Below are 26,235 nucleotides of genomic sequence, written 5' to 3' on the forward strand. Positions count from 1 at the left end.
ATAGTATCTTATACTTGCTAGGAATTGTGTTCCAGTGTATCTTAATAGCAGCTGAAACGTAATAAGCAATATACAGTAATAAATGGGCTTAACATTAAGATAAACATTGCTAAGTTAAATTTGTGTTTACAAACTTTTAAACAGTTTTTTATATACCATGTATTTAAGGTAGAGCTGAGTGAATAGTTAATGTAAGTGATCATCTTTAAGTGTGAGTTACTTCAATAAGTTTCAGGTAAGATAATGTGTTAATGAAAATTATGAATAAAACCAGTTAACATAACAAAAATAATGAATTAATAGAAATTAGTGTTTCTGTTTATTTCTATTTCTGATTGATCTGACTAAAGTCTCATTTGAGAGTAATCATTGAGTTGAATGTGATGTAATTGTTCAAGTAGCTTGATGAAAAATCAGCTACCATATTCTATTTATCACTCAGGTCTAATTCATGGTACTCATTAAATTGTGAAACATGTTTTCAGAAAATGAGTTTCTTATTTATAGATTTATGTGCCAGTACACAATCTTACTATTATGTAATAGATATTTGATTATATCTAATTCATGAATAGTAGTGGGTTGATTTTAAGTACATACAAATCAGTGAGAGTGGATTTATGATATATACAACAATGGAAATTATTGATATTTCATTGAACTAAAACATTTAAAAGAAAGCATTTCCATATTGTTACTTTTTTTTAAATCTATATTGTTAATTGCTTTACAAAAAAGGATTGCAATATGGAACTGATTTCTGTGATGTGATTCAAGCATGCAGTGTTAAATGCTGAAAGCCTTTAGTGAAGCTTTATATCATGTCCTTTCTTTGTTGTATTCTGTGTTACTTGTTTGGATCTTCTGATTAATTTAGGGGATGAGAACCTTTCAGGGTTTTTTTTAAGGAGTTAGATTTGTGAAATACTTTTTGTTTCAACTTCAGTACTCAATAGGTAGCAGATGAAGCCCGTGGCATTGTGTGGTATGTCATATCACAGACATTATATAAAATAACAGTAAATTGATGAACAGGGATTTATAAGCATGATGAAATTGTTTAGGTGTGGAAGAACATGCATGTTTTGATAGAACATTATGTGCCCCAAAATAAACCACTTTATTACCTTCATAAATCTCTTGTTTGCCAATTTGCTATTATAATAGCATAGTGTGTTTTCATACATGAATAATTTTTGGAGTAGCCAAAAGAAACCATCAGTTTCTGTTGAACTGATTACAACACTTTTGTACGTATGATGATTTTTGTACAGATTGTAGTCTGTTCTGATACTGGAAAGTTTATCAGCTGTATAAACTGAGTAACACAACAAAATATGAATAAATAATATAAGATCAGCCTGTCATGTCATGTTGTAATGATCCTAGAAAGCTACATTGATTATTTCTTCAAGGATTGTGATATATCATTCTTGAAAAAGTGGTATTGATAAATTTTGAATTAGTTATGTAGTTTAATACAAGTGTGGGAATATTACATTATTCAAAATTTTATTTGAACTTATGAAAAAGTGACTAAGATATTGAATTTTAAAAATGAGTGATTTCACACTCTGGTATGAAAAATGGATATCATCCATTGAATCAACTTGTATGATTTTATTGGCATGAAAGCAGTTTATTGCAAATGAAGTACTATTTATAGGGTTTTATTTACAACCAGTAAACATTTCAGCTCAATACATTCAGATTCCAACATTCTGTGAGTAGTTAATCAAAATTTAACATGCAATTTCAGAAAAAAAAAGGAAAATCAGCTTTATAGCCACTTCACTTCCAATAAACTGAAGTATTACTTATAGGGTTTTATTTATAACCAGTAAACACTTGAGCTCAATACATTCAGATTCCAGCATTTTGCGAGAAGTTAAAGTCAAAATTTAACGTGCAATTTCAGAGAAACAAAGAAAATTAGCTTTGTAGCCAATTTTAGGCACTCACTACAAGCTCCTGGATGCAGGGGTAATGGGTGTAAAGCAAATTTTTGTCCCTACTCTTGGGATACATTACAAAAAAAAAGTATTCAGAGAGTTGATGGTAACTCATTGTTTTACAAAGGCTTGAAATGCACAGATTTGCAATAAAAAAACAAGGTTAGATGTTTTCTTGAGAGTCATGATCTTTAAAAAAATCATATTTATGGAATAAAGCTTTAGGATTGTGCATGGCTGAAAAAAATCAAATTAAAGTTGTTGCTTGAAGTTTCTTTCAAGCAAATCTATGATATAAACTTGGAAGCCCTAGGTGAGTTGGGAAGGAATGACCCATATATATATATCTTGGTGGATCACAATGGATTCATATATATTATGCTGACATTTCCTTTCCTTAATTAGGTCACATTTCTTAAGATCATGTGCTGAAAGCCTGCAGACAAGAGATTAAGAAAAGATATTTTAAATTTTGTCTGTTTTGCAAAGGTGTCATGTTTTATTATATACATTAAGAGTTTTTTTTTTTTCCCCAGTAAATACTATGTACCTACCTAATGGTTATAATTTAAGAAGTAAGAAATTTGAATCTGTTTTAACTTTTTCAAAACCTGCAAAAGTAATTGACCATGTAGTATTTGTTTTGTTACAATGAAGGATTTTAATACAGGCATTTTATTGGGAGGCATAAACATGTTAACTGTATCTCAGGATGGCTGGTATGGGTATTAACACTTTTACTAATGAAGCAGAGAACAACGTTTCAACCTTCTTTGGTCATTTTCAGTATAGCACAAAACGTTAACTGCTGTTTGATGTTACACTATATGACTTTATACATATTTAAAAAATAAATAATTTCTTTAATTTTCAGAGAAAGGCAAAAGGATCAGAACCATTTGACAAAGTTTGTGGACAACTGAATCTTTTGGAAAATGATTATTTTGGCCTTACATTTAGAGATAATGAGGACAATAGAGTAAGTAGCTAGTTTGTTTCACATATGAATTATTGCAGGTTTTCAAAAGGTATTATTTTGGGTTTTAAGAATATTCAGTTATATTTTTAAAAATATTTCATTAGGCCAGTTTGCTACTTTATTATTTTAGTTAGTTAATCTGATTAGTGCAATTTGTAAATACATGAATTAGATGTAGCAGAGATTTCTGAACTAAATTTTCCACTTAAATAAATTTAGTAGTGCTGTTTATCTGGTTTATTAACTGTGCAGTCTACTTTCAAAGTCTTAGTTGGCCAGTTTATGATCCAGACATCCCAGTTCACCAATGTTTGTTGTTTAATATGTGATTTATATAGTCACTGTGTAAGATTGCAGCCTGGTTTGCTGATCTCTATAGTCCATTTTGTTGAATATGCATTCTGAGTAAAAAAAGGTGTTGGCTTCCATTTTGCATATCTCAGTATCTCATTTTACCAGTATCGAGAAGTTCAATGTGTTGATCCAATTCATTTTATGTACTTGAATTATTGAAAGAACAGTCTTTGAAAATGCTACTAATATTTATGCAGAAATAAGAGCTATTATCTTGTGCCATTGCCAGAAAAACAACATTTTTATGCCACTCTGTTGTGCAGTTGGCATTAGGCTGTAGCTATCCACCTATAGGAGGCAACAGGTCCTCCATATGCAGTATTCCTCTGTAGTACATTATGTATACCAAAGACTCATTTTTCTGAGGCACTGTATAGGTATTGTTACTGAGGTAAGTTTTTTTTTATTTCCTGTTACAAATTACAAAATTTTGAAACTTGTTATTTTCAATGCATAGTTAGCTCTTTCTCAATGTAGACTTGGTTGATTTGATCAATCATGTGACCTCTTTGAACTTCTTTAAAGTTTTTATAGTTTTGACACTACCAAATTGTTATATATATATTTAGATGAAAGAAAAAAGGGGGATTTAGATTTTTTTTCAAAATTTTAACATGAAACTACATCAATTTATTCTAAATAGCTTTAACCCTTTCACAATGGGGTTGTCTAATTGCTTATGTCATGGTCATTTAACCACTTATCTTCAAATTTTAATTAAACTGTTTTTTGTTAATGTTATACAAATTAGCATATGATAAAATCATGACTAATAATCTATATTTTAATGGTAAACAAGTTTCAAGTTCTTAATTTTATAAGGCAATATTTAAAAAATTGTAAATTTTCCCCTAGTTTGAGAAATTGTGATAGTTAGGGGAAATTGTCTGTTTTTTCCATGTTATCATTCTGTGTTTCTTGGTGCATTATTTATTTAAATAAAAATTTAGTGCATTATTACCATTACTATTAAAAAGTAAGGTTAAATGTCATTGACAGTTAACAATAAAAATCCTTGGGTAACTACTTTATTTCTTGGTTTTGATGTTTATTTATTACTATAAGAGTAACTAAAATGTAAAAATAAAGATTTCTTTAGGTTAGTTAAAGTTACATTAGGTAAAATATCTCCTAATGATAATAAAAATGTTTTATGAAGCATGCATGGAAGCAGCCCAGAGAAGTTTGTGAGTAATATTATTCAATAGCATAATGTGAACTTCACATTTACCAATTGGTTTACAACTTATAATGGTGCATATAGCTATATAGTTAATAGACATGGTTCATAGGGCAATAAAACAGTAATTTATGACGACTAGAAACCCACTTGAAGTTAAAATGTATTTTTAAGATTGCTGGTATGGGTATTAAAACTTTAATTAAAATACAGAACAATGTGTCAGCCTTTTTATGTTATCTTCAGGTTCACTAAGAGTGCTTGCAACTGCCCATTGCTGGGCATGTCTAAGGAACAAGACTGTAAATGGATACAAGATTGTAGGGGCCGTTGCAGTGGATATTAGTTTATAAATTAACATAGGTATAAAGGTGTTCCTTTGCATTGGTTTAATTTTGGTTTGAGTTCTTGTATAAATAGCAATATGTGAACCTCACATTTCCCAAGTGGTTTACAACTAATAATGGTATGAATAGTAGATAGACATGGTTCAAAGGACAGTAAAACTGTAATTCTTGATGACAAGAAACCCACTTGAAATATAAATGTATTTTTAATATGATCATATGGGTGTTAAAACTTTAAAATAAAATTAGTCAGTGGACAGTAATGTCTAATCCTACTTTTTTTATACTAATGGTAATAATGCACCAAAAAACATAGAATAATAATATGCGATAAAGTGTAAAATTTCCCCTAATTGTAACAGTTTTTCTGGCTTTCTAACTATGCAATAAGAGCTGTTACAAATTCATCTAAGTTATTTATTGTCTTTTCCATGGGAATAAAGGGCATACTAAAAGAGAAATTGACACTTTTCCATTCAGAAAGCAATGTAATGTCATTTCATTGATGAAAATCTTGGCTTACTATTGGTTATCCATAATACAGATTTAACATGAGAGAACTTATTAACAAGTACTGGAAGAAAGATGTGACAGGTTGGTGTGGTGAGACATTTTATTTTATGAATTCACTTTCATGAATCTAGCTGCACATGATTTCTTTTATTCACATTTATGACAGTTCACGAGATTCAGACTTTTTTTCATAGTTATCTTATTTTGTTTCATTGGCAACTGGAGTTACTTAGATAGTAAGCAGTATTACCATATTACATCATATAGTTGGTTCATGTTGGGAGCCAAACAAATGTAGGAATATAGGGTGGTTTACTTCTGCACTAAAGCTGTTGTAAGAACTTTCTTTTATGCCAAAATATTGGGGATGAATGCCTTCCTACAAATGGCTGCAGAAGTTGAGACTAACTCCTAATTTGTTCATTCATATCTGCTACCTAGTTTGACATTTGATTGGTTAGATAATTATATAATATCTAATAGGTGGACTATCACCAACACTTTTGGATGTTATGATTACAGAAATCTTTTGGTATTAGGTAATTTATAAAAACAAAGACTGTCAATAGACAAGTTTTTCTTTTTCAGATAAGAATATTGTGATAGGCATTTTGGTTTTAGTTTTTACAGTAACTTCCATCACTGTTATATGGTGTTTGTTTGATTGTGTATATGAAGTTGATGTAATTTGCAGAATTAGAGCCAGTATAAAAAAGTTTGCAGAAATTAGCTATGATTTAATAATGACAGTATCAAACACTACAGAAAAAAGGTAGGAGTGAATACATAAAAATATACAAAAATCATTACATAAATAGCCAAATCTTTCCAAGAATAACTTTTATCTGAAACTAAATGCTGAATTTGAACTGGATAGTGCTATATAGTCTCACAGTAACCAATGAAATAAGCTTGAAAGACTGACTCAATACTTACTATCACAGTATTTTAATATCAGTTTTGTCATTTTCTCTAATTTTGAATTGCACTGGACTCCACTGAAATTGGAGTGTTTTGTCCAGGATGGTACAAGTACCCTGGTACACTGGACTGATATTATGAGAATATTTACAGAACACACACCTTTAAACTTCACCCATACTTTTTTTGCCTGTCATACAGTTAACTTCGTCACATGCTAGATTCATGTTAATTAATAGTGAGAAGATCATATGACTTTCAGACCAAGAAGTATAATATCACACATACGTGCACAACTGCCGGGCTCAGCCCCACTGAAAATTTGAATTAGATTGTTATACAATATATGTTTTGTGATAATTAAGAAACTGATTTTTAAACTTGGGCATCAGTAATATGTACATAGATCTGTCAATTGCATTAATACTTGATACCTTGATTATTATTCTATATTGTTTATTTTTACTGAAATTGTTTTGGCAGATCATGTTTATGCAATGAAAAGTCGCAAACTTATATAAATAAAAACAATTTGTGTTACTATATAGTGACTAGAAAACATTTGTGCAACACAGAAATAATGAACTCGCTGATAAATAGTACTTGTTTATTATTTCCCAACAGGAATGTGTGTGGTAGAAGAAAAGAATAATACAGTAAAACCTGTCTTAAGGTGGAATTGTATGGGACTGAGTAAAATTTCTGGCTTGAACAGTGAACATGAATTTCCTTAATTGTATATAATTTTTGAGTGGAATATTATCCTTGCTTGTTTCAAGGAAGAAAGACATTTTGTGAATAAAGTTATTATACTGTTTATGCTATATTTATTAGAATAAGAAAAAATAGACATTCAAAATATGCATAAGTACACAAAATCTTAATCAAATTTATTTGAAGAAAGTGTCAAATTTTAACTGTTTCATTTTTTAATGGACTTTCTCAAACAGTTAAAAGAGAATGCCAATTCTATGGCCTTTTCATGAAGTTCATTTTCCTCCTTCCTTTTTGCATACAATTTGATAGCGTTAATATAACTTAACACTTATGAAGAAGTAGGAATTTCTATTTCCTCACTGTCTTTTCCATTTTGTTCATCTTCTGAATCTTATGCTGTTACCATTTTGCAATTCTATTATATATTTTAAATCAATTTCATCAGTTTCTGTTAAAACATTCTAGTCAGTGTTCACAAAACTTTCAGCATTCATTCTTCTCAATCAGAGTATGGATTTCACTAGAATCGTCATAACAAACAACTTCTTCACAATCTCTGCCATTATCAAGAATAAATCCACAGTTTCGAAAGCACTTTATTACACATTTGATTGAATGACTTAAAAATGCAATTGCATCTAACACATGAATTTTCATGGTCATTTCAGATGTTTCCTTACAGTTGTCCATGTTTGCAATAGTATGCTGAAGCATCAATTTTCTATATTTCAATTTTATACGCTGTATAATTCCATTATCTAGTGGTTGTAGAAGTGATGTTGTACGTGGAGGTAGAATGACTAAATGAACATTTCAAGGTGTTCTTTTAATTTTTATTTTTAAATTAAGAAATTAACTCGTATATAATATTAAAGTTGGAATTATGTTCTTCAAGTTGATTTCAGAGTTATTGAGATAAATCATAAAATAGTAGTTTAATAAAATTTTGAATTCAAGTCAGTAAATACAGTGACATGACCTCTGATGGATTAGCCCATCATGAAAGGGCTAAGATATAGTTTACTGAAATATTGCATCAACATGATATATATATATATATATATATATATTTCCAAATCTTACATGAGAGGTAGGTAGGTTTCACCAGTTTTAGTCTTGTCCTTACTTCTGACTAATATTTGTTTTTGCAGTGATCCCTTGCACAGTCTATTAGTGTAGATAGTTATACAGGTGATAGCAAATTCCTGTTCATTCTAAACACCTCTCCACTAGAAAAAAGAGGAGGAGAAATTGGGGAGATCAATATATAGAATTCCCTCTTCAGGTCAGTATAATCACCCTATTATGAAACTAAGTTGATGCACCCTTCAGTCAGTGGTACAGCTGGAATGTATTCATGAAATTCTAGTACAGGCTACTCCCTACATTAAGAAATAGACTATTTCCAGTAGATATACTCGCCTGATAATATCGTGTTTTCCTTGATATGAGTATCTGAGGTGACTCATCTTTGCACATGCCTGTTCTGGTATGTATTCATCACAGACTGTACAACCCAACATCTTGCTCTGGCAACATTATATGTACATACTTTGTTGACTCTGTTAAAGATATAGACTGGTTGAGAAGTCATTGCATTCTACTCAATTATGCAAAACTTTTTGCCTCCCGCTAGTACAGCGGTATGTCTCCGGATTTACAACGCTAAAATTAGGGGTTCGATTCCCCTCGGTCGGCTGAGCAGATAGCCCAATGTAACTTTGCTATAGGAAAAACACACAAACACAAAACTTTTTAACATTGTGGAGAAGGTTTTTTTTTTTACATTACCTTTTGCATTACAACTTACATTGAACAAAAAGTATGAGATTGATGCAGTTTCTAATTCTGCAGAAGCCTTTTATTTAACTAAAGTGCATCGGTTACTATTTGTCTTTGGTTTAAACTTGTATTTTCCATTGAAGGAATCTCGTACCTAGTGACATATTATGAATTGGTAAAATTACTATTTTACAAGAAATGAAGCATTTAGAAATAGCTACAGATTTTGTAATCTTCAATTGGTTTTCATTATGTGATTTTTGCAGTTTATAGTAGTGAGAAATATAAGCAGCAACTATTTGGGCTCTGATAAGCCTACTTTATTTTACTAGTGAGTTTTATGTTCAAACAAGATAGATAAAAAAATTGGGAATTTAAAAACCTGGAAATAGGAATCATCAAAAAAGTAAGAAAGTAAGGCTGGAGATATTATTTACTCAAACAACAAACCATTATTTTGTTTCCATGTTATCTAAAATAACAACCTACCTGATTGCAGACTACAGTGGTATGGGTCACAAATTTCTTGCATCTTTCTTTCTTTTTTTTTCATACGATCCCAGTTGTAGGTTTTTAAGTTCCCAATTTTATGTTTATCTTGTTTGCTTCTTATTTTTTTATGCTCAGTTTTGGGCAGAAGATTACTTGATGTGGTAACCAACTTTATACATTCAGTATAAAGTATAGTATAGATAACTAGTAGCTAGTTGGTACATTGCATTATTTAATTTAATATAGCTGCTGGCTATATGATCACATTAGTTCAAGATGTAAAGTTTTACTGAAGATTGTCATGGAGATTTGTTTGGGAATGAAGTGAGCATTTATAGTTTCTGTGTATCTGAATTATTTATGTATAATATATAGCAGTGGCAAGTATATGCCTAAACTGAGATACAACTCTCACCAAGCTCATATAAAATTTTACCACTAGAAGAGCAACCTTTAATAAGTAAAACATACATCTAAAACATTGCTTGAAATAAATCTTCGTCTTTAAAAGTAATCATTCTTCAAATCTATGTACTAAAATTTAATATGTGTATTGATTCTTTATTATTCCATCACTACATAATATGGGGATTAGCCCCCTTAAAGAACAAAGCATTGAATTTCTACATGTTCATAATTTTTTTTGTTGGCTGGAAAGTCATGTTTCACACTGTTGTAAAGGTTTTTAAGGAACACTATATATTTGTTAGAAAGCTAACTCTGAGGGGTCTTTAGTGTGCTTGAAGTTTCATATTTTGTTCAATCTAAATACATCTCAGTCACTGAACTTAATAAATTATGGTGTAATTCTGTGGTATGAGTATAGTCACTTGTGATTTTTTAGTTATTCAAATGTATATATAAAATCTAAAAAAAAGGAAATTTTTTTTCTCCTTCATGCACAAAATTTTAAAATGCTTAGCAACCTGTGTCCAGGAGCAACAAAGTCAAAGATTGCACTCAGAAGAGATAATTGTTTGCTTTACTTTTAGATTTATATATATATGTATTAAAAAATAAGTTTAATAATTAATTTCTAAAAAGTAATAATCTTTATACATATATAATACATCATATTGAAATGTGACTGTATATTACAAAATACTAGTCTACTAAAACACAGCCAAGACAGGAAAACTAAAGGTTAGTTGAATATTATTAGATATGTGACTTGATATGTAACATGAGTGCATGTGCAGAGTGCCAATGCAAGTTCTGTTGGATAGGCATGACTAGAAGGTCTATAATAAAAAATATAGTGTTGTGAGACTTAAACTACTTAGATTAAACATTTATAATTTCATGTTACAATGTGTAGTCATTCTAGCATGAAAAAAGCATAATTTATATATATTTCCTAATTTTCTTATGATGAAGTTGGTTAAGTGACAGACTCCATATAGATTGTAGAAATCAAGCTGATTACCCATGGTGCCAGTGTTCACTTAAGGTGCCAGCAGTTGGTAAGGATGACAGTGCATGGTGGATGTAAGCAATTTGCAGCCTTTTATAGTAATTTCTGTTGAATTTTTTTCTTGTCCAAAGACAAAAATATGACAGATACTTCTTAAATGTCAAATCTATGTGTGACCTCTTTACCTTCATTTTGCTCTATTATGTGTAGCAGATTCAGCTGCCAAATTTCTTTTTGTACATTTAAAAGGAGAAAAAGTTATCTGCAATAGGAAATGAAGGTGAAATGGGAAAATCATGACCCCTATTGCAAATTTACATGGACATAGGATAAAAATTTTACTAAGTTGGGGGTTGCACATCTTGTAATAACATTTTTTTTCCAGTATTATACATAATAAACATGAGTTTCATTATTTGATGATAATATAAAATATAAAGTCATTCTGAAAACAAACATTTGAAATGTATTTAGGAGATTTTTAAAGATTGTGCAAATAATTGAGATTTTGGGGACAGAGAATAGTTTTCTTAATCATAACATGAAATCACTTTATACACCCACACTAGTAACAAAACATGGTTTTCACAAAGTCTTTAGTGCAAATATTTCATTAGAAAAACTGACTTTCCTTGTCTACTAAAAACTTATAATTTTTACTAAAATTATATCAAGTTTTATGAAAATACACGTGGTGTGTTAAAAGATATAGTACAAATACTTAATGTGTCAGATATGTAGAGATACTTGTATATGTTATAACAAGCCCATTATGAAGGGCTTAAATAGTAAATCCCTAAATAAACCAAATAATAGTTCTTTAACTAAATAGTCTTGTTTACCAAAATACATGTGTGACTTGTTTTAAATGGATTTTAAAATTAGTGGATAATGTGCTATCCAGTTATTGTTGAAATTTATTGACAAGTACCTCTGCAAGGAATCCAAATTTATAAAAATTTGACAAACAGCCAATAAAGTACAGAAGTAAATGGTGCTAAAAAAAAAGAAGTGTGGAGTTTGCAGTGATATAATATAACCATGTCAACTTGTTTTGATAAAAGGATGGAAAAGAGAGCCAAGTAAAGTTGGGCTAAATAATAGTGATCTGCTAGAGTTTGTTAAACAACAGGGACAAGAAATAGGGAGAGAAGAGAAGAAGGTAGAGTAGTGGCACAAACTGAGATGGAAGAAAATAAGAGAAAGGAGAAACTAGAAATAGGGAGAAAAAGAGCACAAATGGGAATTGATAAACTCACCCAACAAAAAGAAGGATCCAGGAATGACAATGTGATAGAGTTGATTGATCTATGCTGTCCAAATTTGATGAAAGACAAAATGGATGCTTTTCTGAAGAAGTATGAAGAATTTATCCAGAGACAAAACTGGGCAGTTTATTTCAGCCCAATTTTACAGGAAAAGGCTTGGCCCAGCATGGCCAGGTGGGTTAAGGCATTCAACTCGTGATCTGAGGGTCACAGGTTCGAATCGCAGTCGTACCAAACATGCTCGCCCTTTTCAGCCATGGGGGTATTATAATGTGACGGTCAATCCCACTGTTCTTTGGTAAAAGAGTAGCCCAAGAGTTGGCAGTGGGTGGTGATGACTAGCTGCCTTCCCTCTAGCCTTACACTGCTAAATTAGGGATGGCTAGCACAGATAGCCCTCAAATAGCTTTGTGCAAAATTCAAAACCAAAAACAAATACAGGAAAAGGCTTATGACTGTATGTGAGTGTGATGTCAGATAATTGTGTAGGCTACGACAAGTTGAAAGACATTGCTGAAATGTTTTGAACGTGCTGAAAGTATTTGCTGGAAATTGAAAGAAGTCGAACTTGATACTGGTGACACTGTTTTTCAGTTTGTGGTACTTCTATGGTGTTACTCCATAAAGTTGACTGACATAGTCAATTGTGAAAATAGTTTTGAAGGACTAGAAGATGTACTAATACATGATCACATTACCACATTTTAATGTTCTTTTATTCCAACTTGGACAACAAGTATATGGAATTTTATATATACCACATACATCCTTTAATCCTATTTTATTTTTCAAATCATTGATCATGTTATTTAATTTTAATTCATGAGTAAATCATATAATCAATTTTATTTTTCAAATTACTGATTATATGATTTTAATTTGATTATGAGTAAATGTTATTTTGCAATTCATATTTCACCTGAACACATTACTGTTATTATTGCCCATGGTGAAATATAGGGCAAACAAATTCTTTCTCTACCTCCCTTGTTTGTTATCTGCAATTTAGTACATCCAAAATTTGAGACTTTATACAATATTTAATATACATCTATGATTTTAGGTTTACATCATCTGTCAGTTGCTACCTGTTTTAAATATATTCTAACATTAGATCGTTATTGTATGAAGAAACATTAATAGCCCTATAAGCAAAAGATGAAAATGAGAACATTTTTTGTGACTACATTTCCTTGGGTCAGAGATATATACATTTCCTTTATTGAATACTTCTTGACCAATGGAATTTCCTTCATAACCACTTGGACCATCCCATGTTACTAAATTTCCACTGAGTGTTTGAGTCATTTATTAGTCAAGGAGGCTGCTCTACATATCCACATCCTGTACCTTGGCAGGACATTGGGCTCTGTAATCTTTCCTGCAGAGAAGAATGATTTTGGTTCTTTTTGCAATTCTGCTGTTATCAGCTTTACCACCCAGAAAGGGGGTAACAAGTACTGATCTCTGTTGAGTCAGACCCCAGATTTCAGATACTGAATCAATGATCTTGTTGAGATTATTCTAGTGAGTCATGCTGCCTAAGTTATGTTCCTTGTGGCCAGTTTATTATCACATCCCCAGCATGTTCTGTACAGAGTGGTCCCTTCATTCTTACATTTTTCTGTGTGTGTGATCTCGACAGCAAACACTACATATTTATATGTATTTCCCACTCACTGGTATGCCACACTTTTTCCTTTTAGCATTTAGCTTCTTACCTTCAGCTGTGGAGATAAATGCTTTCAGTCAAGATTGGAGAGGTCTTCACCTATGTGCTTATCCCCTGATTTGACTTATCTTCTGTTGTCCTGTGATGGTTCTTATGTATTGGTCACTCAGTTGTGGTTCCTTCTACTCTAGCCCTTACTGGAGCAAAACACCTTCTCCTTTTCTCTGCCCTGTCTGCTCCTCCATCATCCCTGATTTCACTTCTTTTTCATCCAAATATCTCCATACACCTTCTTTCAGAACAACTTTTGTCTGGTCACATGCCTTGGCTCAGGGTCTAGTTCCTATGTACTCATTCTCCATTCAGATTCTTCCACTTCTGGGTCTTTTCCCTTATTTAGACCTCTCCTTCTTTGTTCTGTTGGTTGGTCCAGATGGTCAGCTCCGTCCTGGCACTCTTGGAGCAACAGACCATGCCCCTTTCTCTGTTCAGTTGAGTACTCTGTCCATCATGATTGGTTACTTTACATCCTTACATCAACATGTTTTATTTTCTATGTGGCTTTTGTCCAGTTCCATGCTTCAGCTCAGGGACTTGCTCCTTATATTGCATTTTTTATTGCCTACAACTTTTTGTCCTTTCTCTTTATCTATATACCAGAGGCATAAATCTTGCTTTAGCCATTAGTCTTTTTCTTTGGGGCTCCCATTCCTCCTGTACTTCTGTCTCACTTGTCCAAGCTCTTCATCTCATTGTTTGTTCATGATTTGTCTGTTTCAACTTTTACTCTGTATGGAGCTGCCCTGTCAAACTTTCTTCTTTCTCCATCTTCCAGAAAGTTTCTCTTCTCAGAGTTGTTCTGTTCCTTACTCCAGGTCTATTTGACACATTTCATTTGTTCTGACAGATTGGGATCTCCATATTTTTCTTCCTATCCTTCTTGGTTTTTGCCTTGAAGCAATTGCAATTTGCTCTTTGTAAGATATTTCTCTTATTATTTCAGTCCTTCCCCTCCTTGCATGTGGTCTTCATTGTTCTGATTTTTATGACATCCTTGACCAATTCTTGCATGTTTTACATTATCTGGATGTGGTGTTTGTTCCCTGGACTTCAACTTGATTAGGTTGTTTTGCTTTACTTCCCTTTCTCACTTGTATTCCTCTTCATTTCCATATTATTTCTTTCTTCAGCTCATTTCCTGCTTTGGTGTTTGGCTCATGTTGTCTATGTTTGTCATTCTTACTTCTGTGTCATCGTCCCATGGCATTTCTGTTTTGTATTATGCTTGTGGGTTGGGTTTGTCAACTCCTACACCTAGTGTATTTGGATGTGTCCCTGGCTGGTCACACTCTGTACATTGTTTATTCTACACTTAATTCATCATTTAACTGTCTTTAGCTGCTTAATTCCACTATCACTTGGAGGGGAATATTAAAGCCAGTATGTGGACAAATCTCTAAAGTTTTGTTGTTCTTTTTCTACAGATTTGCCGTGTTTTCTTCAGGCAGATATAATTTTTCTCCTGTAGCAATTCTACACACTTTTGTTCATCTATGACTGGGTTATATCATTTGTTTTTTTTCTTTTATTGTTGCTTATACATCATATTTCAGGATTCTACCTCAAGATGCTTTTTGTTAGTGTATGTATATCTGTGCATCTTATTTTTCTATCAGTATCTTTCCATCTATACATACATGTATATATTCTTGTGGATCTCATGAGTAAAACAGGTAGGGATTTTTGCCTATCCCTACTGACCCATGATTCTTGCAATCTGGTTCTTTCTGCTTTTCAAAATATGGAAATGTAGACACTCATTGTTCCTCCAAATCTTCCAGTGAATTCCCCTGTCTTCCTTCTAGTGGAGCAAAGGAGTCTTTTTCACTTCCAGTTGCTGGAGTGGTAGACTATGGAGGTTTCCTCATGTGTGGGTTTTTTACAGCAACACAGTCTCATAGCCATTTCTACTGACTTGATGAGATAAGGGCTGTTGTTGTTGTGGTTTATATTATACACCCAATATGGCACAAAACATATTATGCAAGATGCTTCAACTGGACATTTTTTTGCTCAGATTGACTGCACTTCACATAATCCATTGTATACCAAGGGCTTCCTTAATATGTTTTTACTTGGGTGTACCTTACTTGGCTATTATGATATCAATCCAAGGAGCTTCCTCACTGGATGTTTTCTTTGGGTGGGATCACATTTGTTGATTTTACAGACGTCTACAAGGTTCTTCTATTGTTTTTGTCCTGGTACTGCAATTGATATAATACGTTGTATCCTAAGGCATTTCCTATGGATGTTTTCTGCCCTGGCAAACTGCACTTGTTTTATTAATATATATAGTCCTCTAACCCTAATTGCATATTATCTTCATTTTCACTCTGTATGTCTTACCTTTTTTACTGGGTGATTTTTACCTGATCCTCAAGTATTCCTTATAATTCTCAGGAGTGTTTTGTATTTTAATTGTGAAACACCTGCCTTTTTTTTTTTTTTCCATAGTGGTTGCTCTTTCCATGATTATTTATTTTTGCACCTTCACAGGTCCCTCCATCTTTCCAGTGTGGGATTCTAGCTATGGGGGATCAGAGGTAGTGCAGTTTCAGAGTTAATATTTTCTATCACTGGAAATTGTATTTACAAAAGGTATTTACCTCCTCTCACCCACTTCCTACCCTTCTTTCCCACTGATTTGGCACTATTTTGGGGTTTGTATATACCAATTCTTGAAAGTGGGGAATGTGCTGCACATGTATAGAAGGCTCAGTGGGATTAGTGGAAGGTGGTTACATGATCAGCACATATTGCTATTATTGGTGCACTTTTATAAAGCTTACCATTGCCTAGAGGAAAATGAAGGTTAAGATAACTATGGGTGATAGGAGATAAATGCCTATCAGAAATGCATTGTTAGTATTAGAAAAATTTAACTTTCTTTTTATAGCAGTTGAGATTTTGTTTCTGTTATCAAAATTCTCTGATGCACAAGTTACACATCTGCATGTATTTATTTATAGCCCTGATTTTAACATCTTCAGGAATCTTACTTGAAAGACGTTTGCATATTTGCACTGTTTGTTGTAAATTTGTTCATGAGATACAAATATTATCTTCTATACAATGTTATTCTATTTAAATATTTTTTATGTAATTTATACCTTTAGGAATTTCATATGTTAACTTTCTTTGTTTTTAACTCTGTTAATTATGTGTCACTTAAAGCTTATCTGTTGTATGATTTACAAGGTGTATTTTCTGTGGCTACAACATTTGCCAGGTTAAACAAGTAGCATGAGGTACAACCACAATTAGTGTACTCATAGAAAAGATAACATGCAAAACTATTGGATGAATACATTGGTACCTAATTGGTTGAGTTTAAAAAGATTGCAGAAGATAAAAATATATTGAAAATGGTAAAAACAAATTAATGCTGTTTTCAATGAATGAATAATAATGATAAAATAAAATAAGTCAAGGAGTACATATGAAAATATTAATCGTGTCAAAAGAAAAATAATGGAAGATCATTTTAATTCAAAGGTTTACAAACTTCATTGAAGTTTAAGCTGAACTCCTCTCTGATCTCTACATGTTGTGAAGAACAATAAACTTCTGTTATAAAATAAACAGTGTATGTTTCTCTCTGATCAATCAGTGGACTGAAGAGTACTTGCAAAGGTGTCAAAAATTGTATGAAAATTAGTTGATGTTCTGAAATAGTGGTTCAAAACATTATTATAAATTTTACATAGTATTGTATATTACCTAATATTAGAATGTTAATATTTTTTATACTTGTTGAGTAAAACTACAACAAACAGATTAAAGTATCTTACATTGCTGAAAATTTATGTAACACTTTTAGCTGTGAATTTTTGTCAGTTATTAAATATCTTCAGCCTACTTATGCTTCAGCAAGCCATTTGCCTTCCCTTTTGGTTTCCACTATGGTATTTTAACATGTGTATATTTAATACATCTTAAAATTCTTAAAGACATTGCTTATAACTGCTACATTTCATGCATTATCTGCTTTGTAGTCTAAGACAAAATTTCAGTGCAAATTAAAATTATTGTTCAAAATTAATATGCACTTTTTTATATAAGCGTTTGGGAACTGCCATAAAGCATTACAGTTTAGGTATATGTTTAATTATTTTTTTCTTCATACAGTGCTGGCTGAATGTTGAGAAACGGATTACTAAACAAGTAAAAAGTAGGTTATTTTGTGTGATTTTCAAGAAAAGTGTTATAACTAACTTGTACTTTAAGGTTAATAGTTATTTTTGTAGTTTATAACAATGTTATTGAAGTTTAAGAAAAATTCTGTATTATATATAAAATGTTCATAAAATTGCATTAGTTTAAATGATAAGTTTTACTTAAGACCTTAAGAAATTTTGTCATGAAGGTCAGTGTATTTTTTATGAATTTGGTAGATGAATATTTATCTAAATAAATTTTGTTAAGTTTTAAAATTATTAGTTTATGAAGATTATACAAATAATGCACTAAAAGACATGAGTGCATATAAATATGGTTAATTCAACCACATGGAGATGAATTTAAGAAACTGTACCTTTATTAGTATGTATTTCTTGTTCAGACTTAATTGTACAGTTTCAATTTATCGTATGATACTTGGTTATTTCTGGCTTTATTTATAGTGTAGTTTGTAATTGTAATCTTTGTTTGGCTTTTGTTGTTTGAGTTGTTTAAAAGTTACTAATATAGTATTTAATAATGATTCTCACCTTGTAAGTAAATACTTTTATGCATTTTAAAATTTTCTTTATATCTTTGTCTTTTGCTAAAGAGTAAATTCCTAAAAATACTGTTGTGATATTCCTGAACTTGATCAGATTCTAATAGCTAAGAAAAGTGTTGAAGAGTATACATATACACAACACAAGCATTTTCATATGTATAAATGCCTTTCATATTTGTTTATACACCTGCATGCAGTTGCATGAAATAAAAGCTAAAAGATATCGTTTTTACATTTTAGTACATTTCAAATCAGTACTTCTATTTTTTCAATGCTTGAACAAATAGAGTAAAATAATAATTACAATGGAAAGTTTTTTATATTTACAATAAAGTTTGTACAGATGAAATGTAAGGTCAAGAAAAAACTTTGCTTCAGGTTAGATTACTTTCCCTGCTTGAGAAACCCTGATTGTAGCACTTTTTATGGCATTGTTTGATATACACAACTGTTTGTTTTATATTTAGCAAGAGAATGGATTGTCTGCTGCTCATTTATTGTTAAATGTATTGCCAATAAATTAAAGAATCCTGCCTGTACATATATGTAAAAACCTGACACACACAGTTAAGAAATGTACAATTTATTTGGAATACTGTGTATTTCGTTAAAAAAGTCATTTTTTATTGACCATGTCATATTTTTTACAGTTTTGAATATTAAATATCAGAGACCAATGTCTGGTATTTATTATAGTTTAAAATAGAAATATGCCAAGTGTGAGGAAAGTGTCTTATGAATAGTATTGACATATCAGAATTTGTACATGAACAGGTGAAAACACCTACTGTTTTTTGGAAAATGAATATTTTAGGACATTTTCATGTACTTGTTTCAAAATCAAAATGGTTTTGTAGCCAAGAATTCAAGGATTGTAAGTGATGATATATTCAACATCTTTTGATATTGTGGGTCATCAGTTGTCATGGTCTTGAAAATAAATACTTTCCAAAAGGTTTATGCAGGTCCTTGAATCCTTAAAACTTCCCACATTTATTATTTGATTTTCAAGAACTTTGAATAACCTGTGAATTTCAACAAAATCTGGTTGGTCATTTTAAAGTTTTTAATTTCAAATACTTCAAAATAAATAAATAAATAAAAACAAGACTGAAATGTTTGTCTGATACAGAAAAAGGAAGTAAAACGATTGAATTCTCACATGGTAATTTGTGATTTCTTTTTTCTCCATTATTTTTCGTTTATATTTTAATTGGTATCTATGCTATTGTTGTGTTAATGAGAACAATTATATTTAAATACTAAATTTTTCCATGTCGTATACCTCAACCATACTTCTCGAAAAAGAAGAGATCAATAGGCTACCATAGGGTGTGTTTACTGAAGGCACAAAAAATTTTTCTATTATGTTATCCTGCTGTCAGTATAAATGTTATTATTAAACTTGTTTTAAGTGTTAGGTAAGTTAAATGACACAAGTGTAGAGGATGACGTTTCGAAAGTCTTCCACCTTTTGTCTTCAAGATAAGGCGTAGAAAAAGAATGCTTTATTTCCTGTTACATGTTGAAAAAAAGTAGGGTAGGTACGTTTGTTTTTTTAACTTTTTTATATTCTCAAAAATAGGTCGGTTGAGTATTTGGCTCATTGGATTTTGCCACAATATTTCTTTCTCTATTGATACTTTCAACTTCATTAGGGCATCTTGGTTTAGGCTTATGGGGAAATTTTGTTGATTTGACATCAGATGTGCTTGCTAATTGATCTGTTTGAAGGTATGTTGAAACTTTGCTCAGATCAACATGTGTTGATTTCTGTTTGAAGAGTATGACTTGAACACATCTTTGATTGTTCCAATAAACTGTGATGCTTTTCTTTTATGGGGGAACATGGTCATTGATTAAAAATGATAGCCAATATTTTAGCTGCTGCTGATGAAATGTTTGACATTACCTGAATGAAAACTCAGCTATAATTGCCAAGAGCATGACACTACATCAACTAATGAATCAGAGACATGGTTTCTTATTACCTTCACTTTGCACAATATGGTAGCAGACTGGTACAATAATGTAACAAAAATTAATTGAAGGATGTTTTTCATTAGGGTTGGTCTGGAGATTAATTTTGTTTTAGAAACTGTAGAAAAAAAACTTTAGGTTTGGGAATTTTTCATAGAGTCAGTCAGGTTTAATGGGAAACAGTTTCTTTTGTAAGCTTAAAGTGTATGACTGAAACACAGAAATTGAAGTATATAGAATTGTTTAGGAGAGTATAAAGGATGTAAGAAAAGAAAGTTTCAAAACCAGCTTCTCTAAAAATTGAACTGAGAAAAATTTAAAAGAAATAAAATTCCCAAGCTACCCTAATTTCAAGCTCAGTGTATCAAGAAACTTTTTTTCTTTGGTCTGATAAAAATTAAAATTTTTTTATTCAAATGAAGTAAAATGAGTCACTTTTTTCAAGAAACATTTGTATCTATTTCATACTGACGATTTAGGAAATTGGTACCTGTCATTCAAATTTGTGTTGCAATATGCCATATGTCTTTAGTATGATTAGTATTGCATCAGTTATAAAGTCTTGTAAAATGTAATTTATCAAAATGTGTGAAAAAATCTTAAAAACAGAAATAAAATTTGTTACCTGTTGAAAATAGTAAAGAAACATGCCATTTAAAATAATTTTTCATGTCAGTTTTTGCTAGGTGTGTGTATATTCAGAGTTAGATATCAAATCAAGAAAGCAAATAATTACATTGAAGAAAAGGTAAATAAATTAAGCTGAACTATTTATTTGTCTTTATAGTCATCCTAAAGTAAGATGTTTAAAATAAATAAAATAATATAAGCACTAAAAGGTATATTTTTGAATTTCTTGGTTCTACAGTAATAAATGGTATTGTAATGAAGTATTTTCTAATTTCATAAATGTCATGTTTGTGAAAATAAGAAAAGTTAACTTGCTATAAAACAGTTAGGGAAATGTATCAGTGTTTCATTATGTATGCAGTATCTGTTGTGGTCAGGTGCTTTGAGATTTGGTGTTATTTGACTTGTAATGCATTTTTTTATTATGACACATATTGAACATTTTATCTACATTATTTGGCAAATTGAAATACTAAGAAACACTGTTGTATGACTTTTTTGTAGTTTTATCATTCCTTTATAAAGAATACATAGATATTTTATGGAGATATTTAGAGCATATCTTTGTGAAATACCAGTTTCTTTGAGCCAGCAGGATGCTACGAGAATTTGCTATATTATAAATACTTCTGCAGTTCACATAGTGCTTTGAGAAAAAATGAGTGACATAAAATCTTGAAAGCATGATATTAGCACAATAGTAGAAACAGTGGTCTTTGCAATATTGTCTTCCATGTAATATCACATTATGGTAGTTAGTTATGTTTGGTATGTTACATGTTCCTTGTTGACACAGTAAAAAGATAGCACGTAGTGGTATTTATTATCTGGTGTGATTCATATTGCCATATTTATTAAGGTATATTTGTTTGTGCATTAAAGAAAATTATGATTTTATTAGAGTTTGAAGTAAGGGTTGGTGTTAAGTAAATTACTGATGAAGTATGTAAAATCCAAAGTAAATGTTTAGAGTACAGACTTGTGATGGGGAAACCAAGGTTTAATAGTGAAGATGAAGACAGTTAACAAAATATAAAAACACAATATTTACAGATATATTGGGTGGAATAACTTATTCCATAATAATCAGTGAAATCTCAGTCATGTTACAAAGGTTATTATTACTAGAAATTGTAATATAATAATGTAATCATTAGTTTATTTAGTAAGCAGTAAATGGATGGATAACCATTATATTGTGTACATTGTTTGGATTTGCTGTTTTAATGCAGTCTTTCCTTGTGATTTTTATTTACTTTATTATTTAATTTCATTAAAATGTATGTAATTTCACTCAAATAAATAATATATATATATATATATATATACACACACACACACTGTTGTAATCTTGATTTATGGAAAGTATACAGTCTAGTGTTGTATGCTTTGAACATGTCAGTTTTATGATGTGAAATTAATAGGCTAATTATTAAGTAAAATAATTACACATTATTATACTAAAATGTAAAAGTATCATTTCTTTCAAATCTTAGAATAATTTATCTTTTTAACAAAAAACCACATGCAAAGTTTTTTTGTAATGAAATTGTTGCAAGTACCATTGATACAACGCTTTTGACATCTGTTTTGTGAAGCATGAAGTGTACAGTGTTTTGCATATAAGATAGGTATCTGTGTGTGGGTGTATCTATTATTTTTAAAATTAATGCATTAATATATATGTTTGTTGCTATATATAACTGAAGTTTTGTGAAATAAATGGGTATATCTATTTGTGGAAATATGTGTGGTTTGACGTTTTAGAGATACACTTTTGTATGTGCTAGACTTCTGCAGGATATAATTTTCAGGAATTTGCATGCCTCCTTCAAAATGTATTTCAAGTATTTTTCTATCAATAGAAACAAATTATATCAAAGAAAATTACTTGTCTTTAGGACAAATTATAATGGTAAAACTAGTTACCACAGCTATCAAATGTTGTTAATTATCTGTTTCTATATGTTGCTTCTTCACTGCTGTGGGCTAAGTTTTGTAAAACTTTTGTTTAGTTTGTATACTAAGGTGTGTAAGTTGCAGTTCAAAAGAGATTATTTATAGGATATTTGAGCAATTGATTGTATGAGACATTATGCTTTACTTGTCTGTGTTTTATGGTTGTTCTGGGCTGCTAAGTATTATGTCGTGGTATAAGAATTGTATGCAGAACTACATTTTAGCAGGTATATAAAAACATCTGTATTTATCTCTTTACTCAGATGGACCTTGGGTTTTTTCTTTTGAGGTGAAATTTTATCCTCCTGACCCAGCACAGCTACAAGAAGACATTACAAGGTTGGTATTTGAAATGTTTTTTTAATATGTTTAGGAGAATCTGTATCAGTAATGCTGCATTTGTTGTAAAGTCCTGTATAATGTAATTTATTAAAATGTATGTGATACAAACAGATCTCTCTGAAAATAAAATTTGTTCAAAGTTGCTCTTGTTTTTTTCTGAAATAAGATATTTTTTAAGGTTTATTTGGAGGCCATTTGTTAGCTCACATGATGTCGTATAAAGAAGTCAAAGTCAGTCAAAAGCTTTATATGTAACTGTCTGTTTTAGGTAAAATGCACCAGTACAAAAGTTGTAGTGTACAACGGTATTATCTTGCAAGCTTTGTTTTCCTTATGGTTTTGCATCCAAATGTAGCCACATTTTAACATTAAACCATTGTTTGCGTTCTTTGAAAAACAAACTGTACGACTTTGTGATAGTAGGTTTGGCCACAAGAAGCTACACGTGATGAAAATTCTGCATCAGTACTTGCTTCAGTTATTTTATAAAGCCATATACAAGCACAAGAGCTCTTAACTCTTTAATTGACTTTAGCCAAAGATCAGTAGTATGTTTACAACATCACTCCAAGTTTTATCCTTACCATGTCCACTGCCATCAAAGTTTCTAAGGACAAGACTTTATTTTTTAATTGAAATAAACTACAGAACAATGTTTCGATTTTCTTAGCTCTTCAGTTTTTTTGTTAACCAGTTTGAAAATGACCGTTACATGGCATGTCTTGGAGGTGAGTGTGTGAAATGGTACGATATTATCAGGGGCATTGCACTTGGATGTTAGGTTGTGTTTCTTTATATTGGTTCAATAAATAAATTAAGTATTTAATATATTATTATTTAAAAACAGATTATTGCATAAGTTTGTGTTTTGGTGTTAAACTTATTGAAGAAAATAGTGATCTGGCAATTAATTAAAATTCTGAAAGTAGAAAAGTTGTAGTTTGTAATGAAATGCACATTTAGATTATTTCAACATTACAACAGTGATATTTGAAGAAACGTTGAGAATTAACAATAAGTAAGCAAATAAAAATCTCCAGTGTAGGATTTATACTTTATAAAATGTGAGGAAAAATAAACTTCAGAAACCTACAAAATTATATAAGTGAAATTTTTGGTGTTTCAACTTTATATTAAAATTGCCTTTTGTGATTCTATAGGCCGATATCTGTATGTTTAATATTACACACAAAATAATTGCATAATAACAAAATAAGATACAAGTTTGTATTTACTAAATAGGCTTAATAAAAGAGCAAAATGTTTTATGTAGGTGCATTAGAGGAAGAGAAATTTAGTGTAGTGTTACATAGTCATTAGAAGACACTAGCTTAACATAATTTTTAAATATAAAGAATCCTCTGCTTTGTTCATCAAACTAACAGTTATTGTTATTCAAGGTTTTTAGAATCATCACTTGAAGTAATTGCATATATAATTATAATGACAGTTAAAGGTATATTTATTTGTTTTATGTACTTGTATTAAAATACTTGAAACCTCTCTCACATTAAACTGTTTTTTTTTTTTTTTTTGTTTTTTTATAAGGTACCAGTTATGTCTCCAGATCAGAAATGATATTTTGTCTGGAAAGTAAGTGCCCATTTTCTAATTAATAAGATAATTAATCAGTTAGATAACAATCACAAAAATATCTTCCTCTTTTTGAAGTATTAATACTTTAGAAAGTGAATAATTGTTTCTTCTGACATCTTATTTACTTCATATATTTGTAACATAATATATAAATAACAAGAGTTCACTGTGTCCTTCAAAGCAATCTTTGCATAAATTCAGATCATGTAGACTTACCTTGATGTAGTGTAAAGCATGCCAATTTATCCATAGTTTTCCACTCTCCCACCTACCATGTGCCTTATTGTGTTTGTCTCAGTCTTACATGAGCTGTTTGTTTCTGCCATACTTCAGATTTTTTCTTCTTATATTTTGAACAGTTGTGCTGATAACTTCATTCACTATGATTTCTGATTATAATATTATTTATTGCTAACTTGCTCTTTCTACCAGTATCAGAAACTTTAAAATTGTGTTAGATGTTTTTCTTACCTAGTCTGACTCTAGCATGCATGCAAAAAAACCATATTGTCATCCTTTATTGATTGATATATTCAGGTTGTAACTTTTTTATTGCTTGCTAGAAAGTTTTAAGTGCTCATGTGATTGGTTAAATGACAAATATAATTTCATGTGATAACTAGCAAAAACATTCTGAATTTCACTCATCTGAACCATCTGGAAAGTAGGATTTGCTAGCTAGTTCTGATATGGAAGAAGCTTTTGCTGTCTAATTTATTTGTTGCTTTTCTTATATATTCCATTTTAATCTTGAACAACTCTGTTTTGCTTAAAAGTGATAAGGCTATGATAAATGATTCAATTCTTAAAGTCTTTTAACTTCTGCTTTTTAGGTCAGTGCTGATGTTTTGGAAGTTGGGTAATTGTTAACAACATTTTTCATGGTCGTTTTCTTGTACTTGTCTTGCATTTTCATTTTTGAACCTCATTTTCTTGGATGGAGGGAGTTTTGTACATGGTTTTCTATATGGCTTATTTTCTGTTTGCAACCTTGCACATTATGATTTCTCTCAGTGCAAGAACCTCCTTCAGAATAGTTATGAACTGTGAGCTACTCTCATTTTCCTGATTCTTTCAGTCAGTATTAAAAACAAATTACAGTGCATTATTTATTTGCTATGGTTCTCACTGGTGTAGCTTTTTTCCCTCCTGGCAGGATTTTCATCCTCAGGAGCATTCTCTTTAAGAGAAGGGTGCCAGCAGGACTTAATTAAGGTTCTAGCATTTATTCTTTCTTTGTGTAGTCATTCCTTTCAAAATTACCAATAGGGTAATTTTTAGGGTATGAAAGTCATGAAAATATTCTCTAATGCACAGTGCTACTCTGTGTTCTTTACACCAGGTACTTACC

General features: G+C 30.8%; 1 protein-coding gene across 13 annotated transcripts in view; it reads left to right on the forward strand.

Annotated features, from left to right (window-relative positions):
- The window catches only part of LOC143230443 (uncharacterized), a 133,916-nt gene that overhangs the window by 28,441 nt on the left and 79,240 nt on the right, over nt 1–26,235 (forward strand). For 12 of the 13 annotated variants that reach the window (XM_076464000.1, XM_076464002.1, XM_076463994.1 and 9 more), the window contains 4 exons: nt 2,827–2,931; nt 17,783–17,825; nt 23,210–23,285; nt 24,837–24,881. In XM_076464000.1, the coding sequence (XP_076320115.1) occupies nt 2,827–2,931; nt 17,783–17,825; nt 23,210–23,285; nt 24,837–24,881 (269 nt within the window). The remainder of the gene's footprint in view (nt 1–2,826; nt 2,932–17,782; nt 17,826–23,209; nt 23,286–24,836; nt 24,882–26,235) is intronic. The other variant, XM_076464005.1, reaches the window with a different exon arrangement.

Source organism: Tachypleus tridentatus, chromosome 10, assembly GCF_004210375.1.
Source record: "Tachypleus tridentatus isolate NWPU-2018 chromosome 10, ASM421037v1, whole genome shotgun sequence".
Lineage (NCBI taxonomy): Eukaryota > Metazoa > Arthropoda > Merostomata > Xiphosura > Limulidae > Tachypleus > Tachypleus tridentatus.